This window comes from Macrosteles quadrilineatus, unplaced genomic scaffold (genome assembly GCF_028750875.1).
Source record: "Macrosteles quadrilineatus isolate MER2022 unplaced genomic scaffold, UCM_ALF_1.0 Scaffold_23__1_contigs__length_1887923, whole genome shotgun sequence".
Lineage (NCBI taxonomy): Eukaryota > Metazoa > Arthropoda > Insecta > Hemiptera > Cicadellidae > Macrosteles > Macrosteles quadrilineatus.
This window is the reverse complement of record NW_026542616.1, coordinates 1,381,337-1,396,245: the sequence shown is the minus strand read 5'-3', so window position 1 is coordinate 1,396,245 and position 14,909 is coordinate 1,381,337. Positions and strand designations below refer to the sequence as shown.

Below are 14,909 nucleotides of genomic sequence, written 5' to 3'. Positions count from 1 at the left end.
TAAAAATAAAATTTTAATTCAATTACATTAGGAAACTATGATCACAAATTTGTTTCTATTATATAATAATGTTTGCTTATTCTAAACACAACTCATGATCGGTTTTTGGCATGGGTTTTGACAGCGATTGCACCAGCACAATTATGCAATCAAAAAACCCCTCTTAAAACTATCATCACTTAATTAAAAATACAAATTTCAGCATACATCACACTAAGTAAAAAAATACTCAAATTTCTTAAATGCAATTGTCTTTTAAACCAAAATGCATCGATAAAAACAAGTATACTTAAACTATCAGTAGGTTAGAAAGAAAACAAAATTAAAGAAATAAAATTTAATAAAAATATTTTTGATACTAATGACAATATCGAATGTTACGTCGTAAGTAATTGTTTTCATTTAAATGAGCACGAAAATGGTAATTACTAAAATCACAATTTATATAACATCTATAAAAGAACATAAAATAGACAAAACAATACACAAAGCTGCTAGTACGATTAAAAAATACAAAATTCATACAGGACACCCTGTTGAAAAGCTAGAATAGAATGACTTGGTGATGATTTGATCAAAGATGAAACAGTAAGGAAACTGTGGGGAGGGATCTGGAATGTACATTTATGGCGCTGTGTAGTTTTAAGGTTGGGACAGTTGGTACTATGTGTGCTACACTACCAGGGGGAGGAACGCTAGGAGGGAAACATAAGTACAAAACATTACACGGACAAGATCGAATCAACTTAAAAACTACTAACCCTTAACTAAATATATACAAGAGACCAAAGTGTTGACCGTCTGAATCGTATTGCCGTTGTGGAACTTTAGTTAAGTACTACTAGAAGGAGTCATTGTTAGGTAGTTAAATTGTGTAAATGTTGTAGAGAGTCTGATCATACTTATAAGACTCTAAACACAAGTAGTATTTTTTGTAATATTAAATTTTAATACTGTACAAGTAAAATTTTTCTGAAAAAAATGTCAAAAGAACAATGTTTAGCGTTATATCTGACACCTTATCAATACGACAAATGAACTATAATTATGATTAAATTAAGGAAGAGCGATCCCAACACAAAACTGTTTAGTCAACTTTTTGAAAGAGTTGATTGGTGTGTTGGAAAAAATATATAATTTTGATGTTTTTATTTATGTGAAAGAAGATGCAACTCTTTGTCTAAGAACTCTGTAACGTCTAAGAACTCTAAATTTTTATCCATACACATATACAATTTATTGCTAAACACATTAAAAAAAGGTTATAATCAAGTCATTGATTGACTTATTGCAAAATCGTTGTACCCAAGTAGTACAATCTTTGATAACTCGTATGGTGAATTACAGTAAATTTTCTTCAAAAACTTTCGAGTCCACATTAGAAAAGCTAAAGAGAGTTTACACGATTCCACCATTATAACAGCCAAACAATTCAAGCAGATTCAACACTTTAGTCTGCGTCAAAACAAATCGATAATTAAAACTATTTAGAGTAAAAACAGAATAAATAACATTGTATGTTATGAGGGTTAATCTCGCCTAGTCTTGCCTCTGGGAGAAGTCTGATGTCATACGAAGTCCATCGCACTTTTGGGTTGTCGCAGACGTCGTTCACACGACCTTTCAATCAGCTTCTTGATCTCCGAGAAGATGAACACTGTAGACGTCAGTGAGACGAGAAACACTATATCTGAAACAAAATGTGTATTGTTGAAATGAAACCTGTCAACAGTAGTAGGAAAAACATAGGTTTGTATTTTTTATGATTCTGTTGGGTCTACCTACAGTCAGGACCACGCAAGTTTGCAGTTGAGGGAGGAGCCTATTTACCATATGGTTTTGAATAAACCAATGAGAACCGTGCGGTGTTGTCAAATCTAATAATACCAGCTGTTTTGAAAATATTGCTTAGTATATTTTAATGTTAATGTTATATATATTTAATATATAATGTTAATTAGTGTTGTCAACGGGCGATGTGGCAACGTCGCACTAGCCTTGTCTTATGATTGGCTGCCACCAACTGCATACGTACGTGGTCCTGAATTTTAGGTATAATCCTAGTGTGCAGGACTGACACCCACTAAAACCCTATTGGTCCAAGCAATAGAAGACCTCTCGGAAACGCTGATGCAATAATACAGTAGACCCTTGATAACCAAGTGTCATTTTCAAATCCCCTAGAATTTATGGGGGGGGGGGTCAACCCTCAAACCAATCATAATGGTGGTAATGTGGCTCTGAGGTAGTTACTTACCTTGCAGCGTGAGGGCTTCAGTCTGGAACACGACCTGTAGAGGAGGAGCGTAGATCACCAACAGCTGACCAACCACAGAGAACATGACAGCCAACAGGAACATGCGGTTGGTGAACAGACCAATGGTGAACACGGACTTTGTCTGTGAACAGGCACATTATAGGACTTAACAAAGTCAGACATAGACACTTTGCTTGGCAATAGACATCTTGCTTGACATTGACAATAGACATCTTGCTTGACAATAAATAGACATTTTTTGTTGTGTCAGCATATTGCTCAGATCGCAGCGCAACTGGTACCGTGTGTGCTACAGGCCTGTTAGAGGTATTTTTTGTACATTTGTTAAATGTTAGTTTGAGTTATGTGTTTTGACTTTGACGGTATTGCTTTAGCTAAATCGTGGAAGTGGTTGAAGATGACATTGTTATGCTAGATCTGCTGTGAGACACAATTTACAACTATATTTATTATTTAAAGCTATTTTTTGGAATGGGTAGCCTCCGGATTATCAAGATACAATTAAAGTGGTTTAAATACCTGTAATGTCGACAATCCCAAGTGGTTGTGAAACAACTAGTTTCGGCTCATAACGGAGCCATCTTCAGGTTTTCCTTTATTTATAAGGCAGTCAAATCAGATAAACAAAACGTGCTAAACGACAAGCTTTCATTTGCTTCTAACTTTATTTACAACACCACAATAGAAATAATGGAAAGGGAGAGGGAGAAGAATGATACCCACAAACAACCTGTTACTGATAAGACGCATCGACCATAGTGCCCGGAAGTCTAGACGTAAACTCCCGCCGGTCACGTCGTTAAAGCTAGGCCTAGGCATGCGTGTTACGTGTTTTTTAAATGTTTTTAAATGTATGTAAATTATTTGTGAACTTTGACGACCTTCGGAAGAAGTGATTATGTCCTTGGAAAACCTGAAGATGGCTCCGTTATGAGCCGAAACTAGTTGTTTCACAACCACTTGGGATTGTCGACATTACAGGTATTTAAACCACTTTAATTATTTAAAGCTGTTTATGAAATAAAGCCTCATTTTAGTTATAGCTCAGTCCAGTAACTAAAACATAGATTTTAAGACAATATTTTGAATTAACATTATCATTGAAAACAGTACAAGCTTACCTATTTTTTAATACTAGTTTCTAATTACTTCTAAATTTCAAAGAATCTTTAAATCCTCAATAGCATCTTAAATTTCACTTTATGTTTAAAACAAACCCATTAGCCTTTCAATTACCAATCAGAGTACAATTACTGAGAATTTATATTTTTAATTTCTTAATATATATAATTTTCTGCTTAGAGATAACAATGTTTGAAGTAACATTCATACTTAATTCTTTTCCTCTTAATTTTATTTTTACAATTTTTACTGAAAGTTTTTAAGTATATCAGATTTAAAAAGATGAAATATATTAAACAGTACCTGTGAACGGCAGCTTAGAGCGTTGAACATGTCAAAGAATACGAAACATGTGAAGGTCATTGTTGTATCTCTCGGGGTGATAATGTTGTCACTCATCTGAGGGAAAACGAGAAGCTCTATCAGTATTAGTAATTAATTGTTGTATAAATTATATCTATAGATGACTCTTGATGATCCAACATGGGACCGGGAGAGTATCAAATTACCAAAAATGTTGCTGAAATATCATATTTTTTAAATAACCTATAAATAAGCTAGGACCACTTGGTTGCTATATCAACTTGATGACCTAATTTTGTACACTTTGAAAGAGTTCAAAATAATATGTTGGTATTGCGTACGTCTACTTTTATAACATTAATAATATTAAATTAAATAATTCTAACCCTTTAATAACAGTTCTCTGGATGTTAGCTGGGGTAGGGTTCTTGGAGAATTGTAAGCATTTTCAAGGAATTTCTGATTCTTACAACGGTCAAATTAAGCTTAATGTTCATGAATAAAACTGTGAATGTCTAAAAATCCTTATCTGATAGAAATAGTAATATTCTGAATATGCCTGAGCATTGGCTGTCAAAGTTTTTAAATGTTTCCTACTGACCAGTTAAAATGCTCTCAAAGAGTTACCAGTGAACCTAGGTTAAGTCCTTGCTGAAAGACTCTTTTTGATGAAAAAAGAGTTCATGTAGTGTAAGACTCTTTTCTACTCCTTTAAGTAGAAAAGGGTTGCTCTTTACTAATCCTTTACTCTAATCCTTTTTTACACCATGAAAGACTTCCACTAGCACTATATTCTGTTTTCATGGTCTGTAACTTCAATGTGCTTTATGTCTCAATCATATATTTGATTTGATATTTTACAGTAGGCATATACATGCTGTATATTACTATATTAGTAAACTGAAGATTCACACACTACTGTACTGACCTCTCGCTTGAAGACCCACAGAGTGCCAAAGATGATGATGGACGCAGAGAGCAACACGTTAGTTATCAACTGACGAGTGATCATTGGTTCCTTGGGATTACGAGGTCTCTGCTTGACAACGTCAGAATCAACGGGTTCAACTCCCAGACTGTTGACAAAGTGGTGGGTTAAATGTTTTAGCAAAATTGCTTACAAAAATCTGTAATTTAGAATGTCTTTAACCTCAGGGACATTTTAGTGAATAGTATGACACCATTGTACTTTTGAGTGACAAACCAAAACAAAATATAAAAAAAACCACCCAATCACAAATATCTTGCCTCTTCATATCACTTTGATATTGATGTTCACCTTGTTTGGAAATTTAAAAAAAACTTTTTAATATGAAAAAATATTGGACATTATGCTAAGAATAATGAAAACCAAAAATTGAATATCCTGAAGGAATGTTAATAGTTAAGTTTAAACTGAAACCCTGATTTGAAAAAGATTACCTTGCCTAGATCATTATTCAGCCAAACGGAACCCTGTCTACTAAAAGCACACTCCTGCCACTCACTAATTTCCCCCTAGATCAAGTATACTGCCCAACTAAAATAACAGTCTTCTGTAAGTCAACACAAGTAACGTAACACCACTTCCAGCCTACATCACCAAACCCTTCCTCTTTACAACTTGGCCCTCCCATTAGTATACTAACCTCTGAGCCGGAGGGCCGTCCATGATGATGTTTATCCACAGGATCTGCATGGCGTTGAGAGGGTTCGGGATGCCCATGATGGTAGCCAGCGCAATGAGAGACAACGCAGCAATGCTTGTACTCAGCTGGAATCTCACAAAGTTGCGGATGTTGTAGAATATTGCCTTACCTTCCTCAATAGCAGCTCTGCACAGAAAACACACATTACTGTAATGCATTTCCTCTGGTGATTTGATATTAATTAATTAAATGTTCAGCCAAAATATTCTAGTAAAACATTCTAAAAAAGTAATTTACCACTTCAAAACATTAGAGTGTTACACTTAAAGTCATTACAGCCCCATGAGTCATCATATTAAACAAAAGAATTTCTGAGCAAGAAAACCTTTTTGATTTAGATGAAAAATTCAAAAGGTTGGCAAAATGAGGAATGAGTTATTGGCAAAAAAAATATATGAAATAAGTGAAATCCATTAAACAACCACAAAAATCAAAACTAAAAACATTGAATACACAAGAATCTGTGCTCACATGATCGTGTTGAAATCGTCGTCCACCAGTATCATGTCTGCTGCTTCCTTACACACGTCTGTGCCATTCTTGCCCATCGCTATCCCAATGTCCGCTCGCTTGAGAGCTACTCCGTCATTCACTCCATCGCCAGTCATCGCTACTATCACTCCTGCCCTCTGGAACGCCTGTTGACAAACACCTTATAGTCATCTTATTCAATCTCACTCTCTAAAATGAAGACTTGCTGGTGGTGGTCTGCAAACCAGACATTTTTACTTCAGGTTAGGTCAGGTCAACAATTTTGGCCCTCAATTTTTGAGCCAAAATCGATCTGCTTTGGAAAGTATTGATAAAAAATTAATTGTAATACTACATTACTTTTATACATGATATTTCCCATATCACAGCGAAATATTGAACATCTTCTGCAGTCATGGCAAAACCGTGTATGACTTCTGCAATCATTGTAACATTTTCCGAGCTCACGGCAAAAGAAAGAACTTATTCCGCAGTCACAGCTTAATCTTGAATGTCATCCACGGTCAGGGCAAAATAGTAAATATCTTCTGTGGCGACATCATCATTGTCTCCTATGATTGAGGCCAACCCGTAAACATCTACCACAAGTGTGGTGAAATGGAAATGGTTAGTTTTCTATCTTCTATCTTTGCATATGCTTTATGCGATTTCAGAAATAGAAGATCGGCTCGGCTTGATCTAACCCAAAAATTATTTTAAGCCCAAATTAATATCTTGGGCCAAATTATGGTCCGACCCCACGGAAAAATATCAGGGACTGGAAGAACATTACTTGTGGAGCCAGTTAAAAGAGGAGGCTCGAAAATATTGGGAAATAAATTTTCCAGAGAAGGAATCTAAAATAAAGACTTTTTAAAGCGAGATTTTAAAAAGTTTTGGAAAATCTAACATGCAAAGAATACTTCTAAGACAAAAGACACGAAAATGTAGTGAGGCATGTATGAATATTTTTTATCATTTTAGTTAGGATATTTTATTATAGTTGATTTAAAAAAATCATACTACAAGTTTATGAAGTGTGTAAATACCTTGACAATGCACAGTTTGTGTCTGGGAGTTACTCTGTAGAACACAGTGACATTGCCCACTATCTGCTCTAGCTGATGTTCTGACATCTGGTCTATCTGGTCTCCACTGAGCACCTGTCCATGTATAACATCCAGTCCTATCATACTGGCTGTAACATAGAGTGTCAAATACAGTGACAATGCACAGTTTGTGTGTGGGAGTTACTCTGTAGAACACAGTGACATTGCCCGACATCTGGTCTATCTGGTCACCACTGAGCACCTGTCCATGTATAACATCCAGTCCTATCATGCTGGCTGTAACATACACAGTGAGTGTTAAGTAGAGTGACAATGCACAGTTTGTGTCTGGGAGTTACTCTGTAGAACACAGTGACATTGCCCACTATCTGCTCCAGCTGATGTTCTGACATCTGGTCTATCTGGTCTCCACTGAGCACCTGTCCATGTATAACATCCAGTCCTATCATGCTGGCTGTAACATAGAGTGTCAAGTACAGTGACAATGCACAGTTTGTGTCTGGGAGTTACTCTGTAGAACACAGTGACATTGCCCACTATCTGCTCCAGCTGATGTTCTGACATCTGGTCTATCTGGTCTCCACTGAGCACCTGTCCATGTATAACATCCAGTCCTATCATGCTGGCTGTAACATAGAGTGTCAAGTACAGTGACAATGCACAGTTTGTGTCTGGGAGTTACTCTGTAGAACACAGTGACATTGCCCGACATCTGGTCTATCTGGTCACCACTGAGCACCTGTCCATGTATAACATCCAGTCCTATCATGCTGGCTGTAACATACACAGTGAGTGTTAAGTAGAGTGACAATGCACAGTTTGTGTCTGGGAGTTACTCTGTAGAACACAGTGACATTGCCCACTATCTGCTCTAGCTGATGTTCTGACATCTGGTCTATCTGGTCTCCACTGAGCACCTGTCCATGTATAACATCCAGTCCTATCGTGCTGGCTGTAACATACACAGTGAGTGTTAAGTACAGTGACAATGCACAGTTTGTGTCTGGGAGTTACTCTGTAGAACACAGTGACATTGCCCACTATCTGCTCCAGCTGATGTTCTGACATCTGGTCTATCTGGTCTCCACTGAGCACCTGTCCATGTATAACATCCAGTCCTATCATGCTGGCTGTAACATACACAGTGAGTGTTAAGTACAGTGACAATGCACAGTTTGTGTCTGGGAGTTACTCTGTAGAACACAGTGACATTGCCCACTATCTGCTCCAGCTGATGTTCTGACATCTGGTCTATCTGGTCTCCACTGAGCACCTGTCCATGTATAACATCCAGTCCTATCATGCTGGCTGTAACATACACAGTGAGTGTTAAGTACAGTGACAATGCACAGTTTGTGTCTGGGAGTTACTCTGTAGAACACAGTGACATTGCCCACTATCTGCTCTAGCTGATGTTCTGACATCTGGTCTATCTGGTCCCCACTGAGCACCTGTCCATGTATAACATCCAGTCCTATCATGCTGGCTGTAACATACACAGTGAGTGTTAAGTACAGTGACAATGCACAGTCTGGGTCTGGGTCAAAACAAGGCTAAGTTTACAGATTATTACAAGTTCTGGTCAAATGTGGCCATTGGCCAATAATTCAATACACATAAGGTCAGTATCATCGATGTGTCGTAACTCCAGAAAAGATTTAATTTCTAAATTTGATCATCGGGATTCGAATCTTAAATATTAGTATATATTTAGTTACACTTGTCTATTTGCCCGTGTCACCCAAAATCTGTGTTTGTTCAAAGCAGTAAATGAACGAAATCAGTATGATCATGAACTCAAAGATTGGGCAATATTTGAGAAACTTTTTTTATCTTGTGATGGAGTAAAGATTTAGGATTATTTTAAGGTTGGTAAACTTGCTACATGACAGGAAATAGTTCTTAGCAAACCTACATGCTATTTTAGTAAACTACTCTATTCTCCCAAACAAGCTGAAACCATATATTTTTGGAAGAAACTTCTACCTAATTTCTTATAGTACATATCAAGTTACCAATTGCCACAGCTGTCTCTTGCGCGTCCCCAGTCACCATCTTGACCTTGACCCCACTCTGTAGCAGCGTCTGTATGGACTCTCGTACAAAAGGTCGTGGAGGGTCACAGATGCCCACTAGCCCCATGTATACCAGATCTTGCAGACTGCTACCTCGTGCCAGCCCAACCACTGCAAAAAGAAGTGACATGTAGTGATGTAACTGTGATTATTGATTGAAGCAGACGTCTGATACCCATGTTAGGTTGTAGCCAGTTTTACAGCAATGGAGTTGAGCCAACAACAAAGTGGTCTGATGTCGATAATTGATTTCTGTTGAATATGCAAACTGAAAAGATAAATATCGTGCTGACATATCTGCTCATGTCCTAACATCAGCAAGCAGTCCTAACAGTATTAGTGAATTATTATTGGCTGGTTGAAAAACCAAGCCATGAAAGCTTACTTTTACCAAAACCTTAAGGATTATATTGAATTTTGACTGTACACTATTACAAATCTTGGAAATGTTTCAAAAACTAGGGAGAAAAGGTAACGTATGAACTATATACAGCATAAAGCTAGGAAGGTTTTGAGATTTTGAATAAACCGTGGAATAAGCCGCACACCTATCAATCATACTTAAATGAAAGGTCTTGATGTGAAACTTCCCTGAAAAATGTCAGTTTTTCAATAAACCCTCTCCTAAGGGCAGGAATTAAAGTAGTTCATTTTTAATCACATTTTTAATATTGCTGTTATATTTGTTTGTGTTTTAATTTGTTTTTTTACTTTTCCTTGAGTTAACCTTTTTATTCTACCATCGATTTCTGAATTGCATCAAGAGAAGTCACAGTGCGTTATTCTTATAATGTGGGATAGTGTTCAAACCTTTGAATCATGTTTCAATTGTTTACTTATTAGTTCAGCATTGTATTAAAAGAAAACACCCCTTTGGCGTTGCAGACATATGTTGTGTACATAATTAACTAATGCAAGAACCATTGAGTTTGGACAGAGCCTTATGTTTCCAACTGGGGGAAAAACACATCTTTAGAGTATTTTTCCTTGAGACATGGACATTGATAAAAATAATTTACATCTATACCAAGCACGTAATCAACCAGAAGTTTGCATTGGACAAGGCGGTGAAGAATCACCATATCTTCTCTACCATTCTCTTTCCGTGACGAGACACAGGCAGAACAACTAGTCAAGTATCAACTGGTATGCTAGATCAAAGATAACCTCTTATCTAGTTCTATAAGCTAGACAACCCACCTCTAAGCCCCTTCCTGCCAATCTCGTAGGCCTCCGCCAGATACTCTTGTTCCTTCTTGACATTCAGAGGCTGTGTGGTGCCATTGCTCATGTACTTGGTACACTGCTGAAGCACCTTCTCTAGAGCTCCCTTCACAAAGAAAATGTCTTCCTTGTTCTGCAAAACATCAACAATTTGAGTCTGGAGATCCAAAACAAACTGTAATTGGACCCTGATGAATTCATCACTATATATAATTTCTTTAAACTGAAACCTCAAGAGACATTTGGTCCCACAAGAGTCTGAGACAGGGGTATTTTATTATTTTCATAACTTGGATACAAGCTTAGATTCTAAGCTTTCAATAAGCAAGCATAATTATATCCAAATACAAATTTGTTGTACATTTCTTAACTAATAGTTAGAGATTTTCCATAGTGTTTTATATTATTTACAAAGTCTTACTGTAGAAATACTGGTAAAAAATGTTAAATTACTTTGGCCAATACTTACATCGTCATACTTAGGCACCACTTTGACTGCCATCATCTTCTGTTCAGAGCTAAAGGGATATTCCTGTAGCCTCACATACTTCTCCGCCACTCCATACATGTTGTTCTGACAACACAAAAGTGGAACAATATTATTGATGAGACTACTCATCATCACACCTAACAGGATAAAAAAAATGTTAGGTTAGGTTAGGTTGGATTAGGTTAGGTTAGGTACCGTTCTGTACTTTAGGTACAGAAACAATGTGACTTGGCAGGAAAAGCAGTCAACGGCAGTTTTTAAGAGTTTTAGATACTGGCAGGACACAGGGACAGAAATAATTCCCTTTTTCCCCAGTCCCTAGCGACTACCTGGCCGGGCGCTAGGGGCAATTTCAGCATTTCTAGTCTTGCGAGGCGACCCTTCCTAATCCTCTTTAATGAGCAGGGCAGTTTCATGTTTCAAAAGTACCCAAAATGTTGGGCCAGTTTCACTATGCCCCAAAATATGTGGTATGCAGCATGCACAACAATCAGAAAGTAGTCAGGTAGGTGCTTAAAGCTTGGCACGTATCTTCCGAGTTCACAAATACGGGTAACGATAGGAGTTAGATGTTCCCCCCGTTGTAACGTCATACCACTTGGAAATAACACACAACATCTTGGTACTCCATATTCTAAAGGGAAAGTATAACATGGAAGGTCGGATACCTGAACTGTTAATCGAGACTGTTATTTACCTTATTTGCTACAGCTAGAAGAGCGCCTTCCGTCGGTTGACCGAGCAGCGTCTCTCCGTTGATCACAGCGTTATTACAAACACATCCAACCTGGGACAAAAAGACACTAGTTAAATCCACAATACAAGGATAAAACAGCACTTACTTAGGCACAATACACGACAAAAATAAAATACAAGAGTGTGATGTTGAATGTTGGAAAAAAAACTTTGGTGGATGTTGACTGTGATTGCTTAAAAAATTATGACCCAATCCTACTAGTAAAACCATAAAATACAGGGTGTCCCTAAACAACCTCTACCCCTTTTATGAGATTGTTTCTTGCATATAAACAAACAGATTTTGCAGTATAACCGTGAGTCGCCCATGCCTCGTTTTCGGTGTATCTGCTTGTATGTGTTTCTTACAAATTACCTTATATAGCTTTTTAACGCTTCAACATAGAATCTTTGAATCTGATACAGACATGTAAAATTATGTTACAACGGAAAAAAATGTTCTATTTTTTTACAATTTCAAAATAGCGATACTTTAAAATATGACATCAAAAAATACCTCAAGAAGCCTGTAGATGGATTCACGAGCCTTATCCACGCTGTCACACTTGTGGATGTGGATCTCACCCTGGTCATTGTATCCAGCGCCTGACACCTGAAATGTAACGGAATAGTTTCAGATCTGTGTCAACACACAACGAAGTAAAGCTTGATGTCAATTTAAATAACATAGTTAAGCTATATTATTTTTCTTAAAGAGATTGGGGACTTATTTGACATTGCTTCTATCCATATAGGCCTCTGCCTGTCTGTAGAATGTATCTAGCAAAACAAGGGGTGAACAGGTACAGTAAAAGAGCTAAATGTACTGTTATAATTTAGTGTTGGGCGCCAAACAGGAATCCACACCATCGCTGCCATGGATCAGTAGTCTGTTATGTCTCGACTCAGTTATATTATATGAAAAATAATCTGGCAAATTTGTGAAAAAATTTTATTTCAAAGACAACGTTTTTTAATCTAATCGATTTAATTTTGAAACCCTCAAAAAGCAAAAATAGCGTAAATCTTTTACAGTTTTTGAATATAGCTTCAACAACAACATTAAGGAGACACACATAACATGTATATTTATTTATTTTTAGTAACGGTTTATGAGCTTGCGGTTCAAGTCTGACGAAAATGTGACGATTGCTAGTGTTATTTTGAGAAGGGTTGATTACTGGCCCATACCAATTTACTAATGGGCTAACTAATGACGTTGTCAAAGATAGTAACAATACTTGAACTTGACCACTTCCTAGCAATAATCACCACCGGAGTTATGAGTAAATATATGGTTCCAGTGAATACCTCAGCCAAATGTCCATCAGCTGTGACTATGACAGTGACAGTCATCTCATTCTTGGTGATGGTCCCAGTCTTGTCTGAACATATCACACTGACACAACCTGTAACAACAACAAAAACTGTTGTAAAAAAATGGGATTCAATCACTCTTTTTTGGCTATTTTATATCCAGAACTAGTATTTGAGTCGTTAGGTGTTCGACACATATACAGGATGGAAAGTAAGTTTTTCCAACCCGAAAGAAGTTTGGGTATCAAAAACGTGACAATATATCTAGCAATATGTTTAATTGCCTGCATTTTTCAATGTACCTGACAACTCCTTGATATACATAAAATAGCAATAAAAAGTGTGTGAAGGCCACAAAAAGAGTACCAATAAAATATATCTCTGATAATTCTGTTTGTCTGTTATGAAACAGATATCCACACTTACGATTCACATTATACGATTTCGCTCGTACGAGTGATAATCGTACAGGCAGATGATTGTGGGTCTGTTGCTTTCACACTATACCATTTGTAATCGTAGGATTAAAAATCTTAACCTCCACTCCACTAGAACAGAGTTCATTGACACTTCAGTGGAAAGTGTTAAGTAGTATGGATCGCGAGCAAATTATTGCTGCTTTGATAATTTACCGGCGAAGAAAAATAAAGAAACTTGACTGTCTCCACTGGGTGCATCCAATAAATTTGAGACGTGAGGAAGTGGCAATGTTTAAAACTTTATTTCAAAGCCATATGATCACACGGTCCACTAGCTGTAGACACGATTGTTACTCATACGGGAGTCGGATACCAACCGTAGTCACCTATGGTCGCTATGCGGGTGAAAATCGTACATGATTTGTAATCGTATAATGTGAAGGGGCCCTAAGCTCCAATGGTCGACTACAAATACGATTAATAATCGCACAAGCAAAATCGTATAGTGTGAAAGGCGCGTTAGATAACTACTGTATGATGATTAAATATGATGACTTTCATACCCAGAGTTTCTACGGTGGGGAGTTTCTTGATGATTGCTTTTCTCTTCGCCATCCTCATGACTCCCAATGCCAGAGTGACTGTGACTACGATGGGAAGTCCTTCAGGTATAGCTGCTACTGCCAGACTGTTAACACCACATTCATCATAGTATAACACTTAAATTAATAACTGTACAACAAATAATATGAGACAATTGAGTATTATTGTCTATTTAATGGTTGGTAGTTTCAATTTCATGAACCTAATGATGGTTTTGTGTTTGTTATTTCATTCCCTGACAGACAACAAAGGTCTTAAGTGTCACCGGTCAATCATCAAAATGTCCCGCGGTCACAAGACCATCGTCAACATGTCCTGTGTTTGCATTGCCATCATCAACATGTCTCGCAGTCATGTTGCCATCTCCGACGTGTACTGCGGTCGCGGAACCATCATTCAACATGTCTCGCAGTCTTGGCTGCAGCAAAAAGATATCCCTCAATCACAGAAATATCATCATCGTCTACTGGGTTCATACTGGGGCAAGTGACGATGATGATATCTCCCTAATTATCTCTCATAAGCGCAGAGACATTGTCATCATCATCCGGAAAACCGGCAACAACATCATCATCACTTGCGACACGGAAAAAATCGCCAATCGGAATTAATCCCGCCCCAAGAAAAATCGCAAATCAAATGTAATTTTGTCCCGATGATCGGGATCATATTTTTTCTGAAAAATTCCCAAAATTTCGGGACCCGTCCCTCCTAATAAGTGCCTAATAATAAAAAAGGATTATTATTGTTTTAGAGCAAAATTCCCTCTTTACTTTTTGCAGAATTTGGCTCCACCCACAAGACCAGGAACACCACCAAGATTGGTTGAATACAGTCATACAGTATAATACCCATATCTAACATCAAACTCTCTGAATATCTGTCTAATCACAATCCAGCGAAACTAATATTGATATTTAATATGAATCATGAGCATTTCTGTGTTACTCTTTTTACCAAAATGCATGTAGACTCATCTATGAGTAGTATTTAATTGTAAGTATTGCATTGGCTTCCAATACCTTTTTCCACACTTTTTCTTATATTTTTTGTGACCATCCACAATAAGGTGCTTATCAAGGAAAATGAGTAGTAAGGTATTTAGTTACAACGC

General features: G+C 37.2%; 1 protein-coding gene across 1 annotated transcript in view; it reads right to left on the bottom strand.

Annotated features, from left to right (window-relative positions):
• The window catches only part of LOC129005543 (calcium-transporting ATPase type 2C member 1-like), a 64,778-nt gene continuing 49,869 nt past the window's right edge, over positions 1-14,909 (bottom strand). Inside the window, 14 exon segments of the mRNA XM_054434451.1 lie at positions 1-1,690; positions 2,258-2,399; positions 3,704-3,799; positions 4,632-4,779; positions 5,332-5,517; positions 5,863-6,029; positions 6,912-7,060; positions 8,948-9,118; positions 10,208-10,364; positions 10,701-10,805; positions 11,419-11,508; positions 11,974-12,069; positions 12,768-12,865; positions 13,756-13,880. Coding sequence (XP_054290426.1) covers positions 1,569-1,690; positions 2,258-2,399; positions 3,704-3,799; positions 4,632-4,779; positions 5,332-5,517; positions 5,863-6,029; positions 6,912-7,060; positions 8,948-9,118; positions 10,208-10,364; positions 10,701-10,805; positions 11,419-11,508; positions 11,974-12,069; positions 12,768-12,865; positions 13,756-13,880 — 1,852 coding nt within the window. The 3' untranslated portion in view covers positions 1-1,568.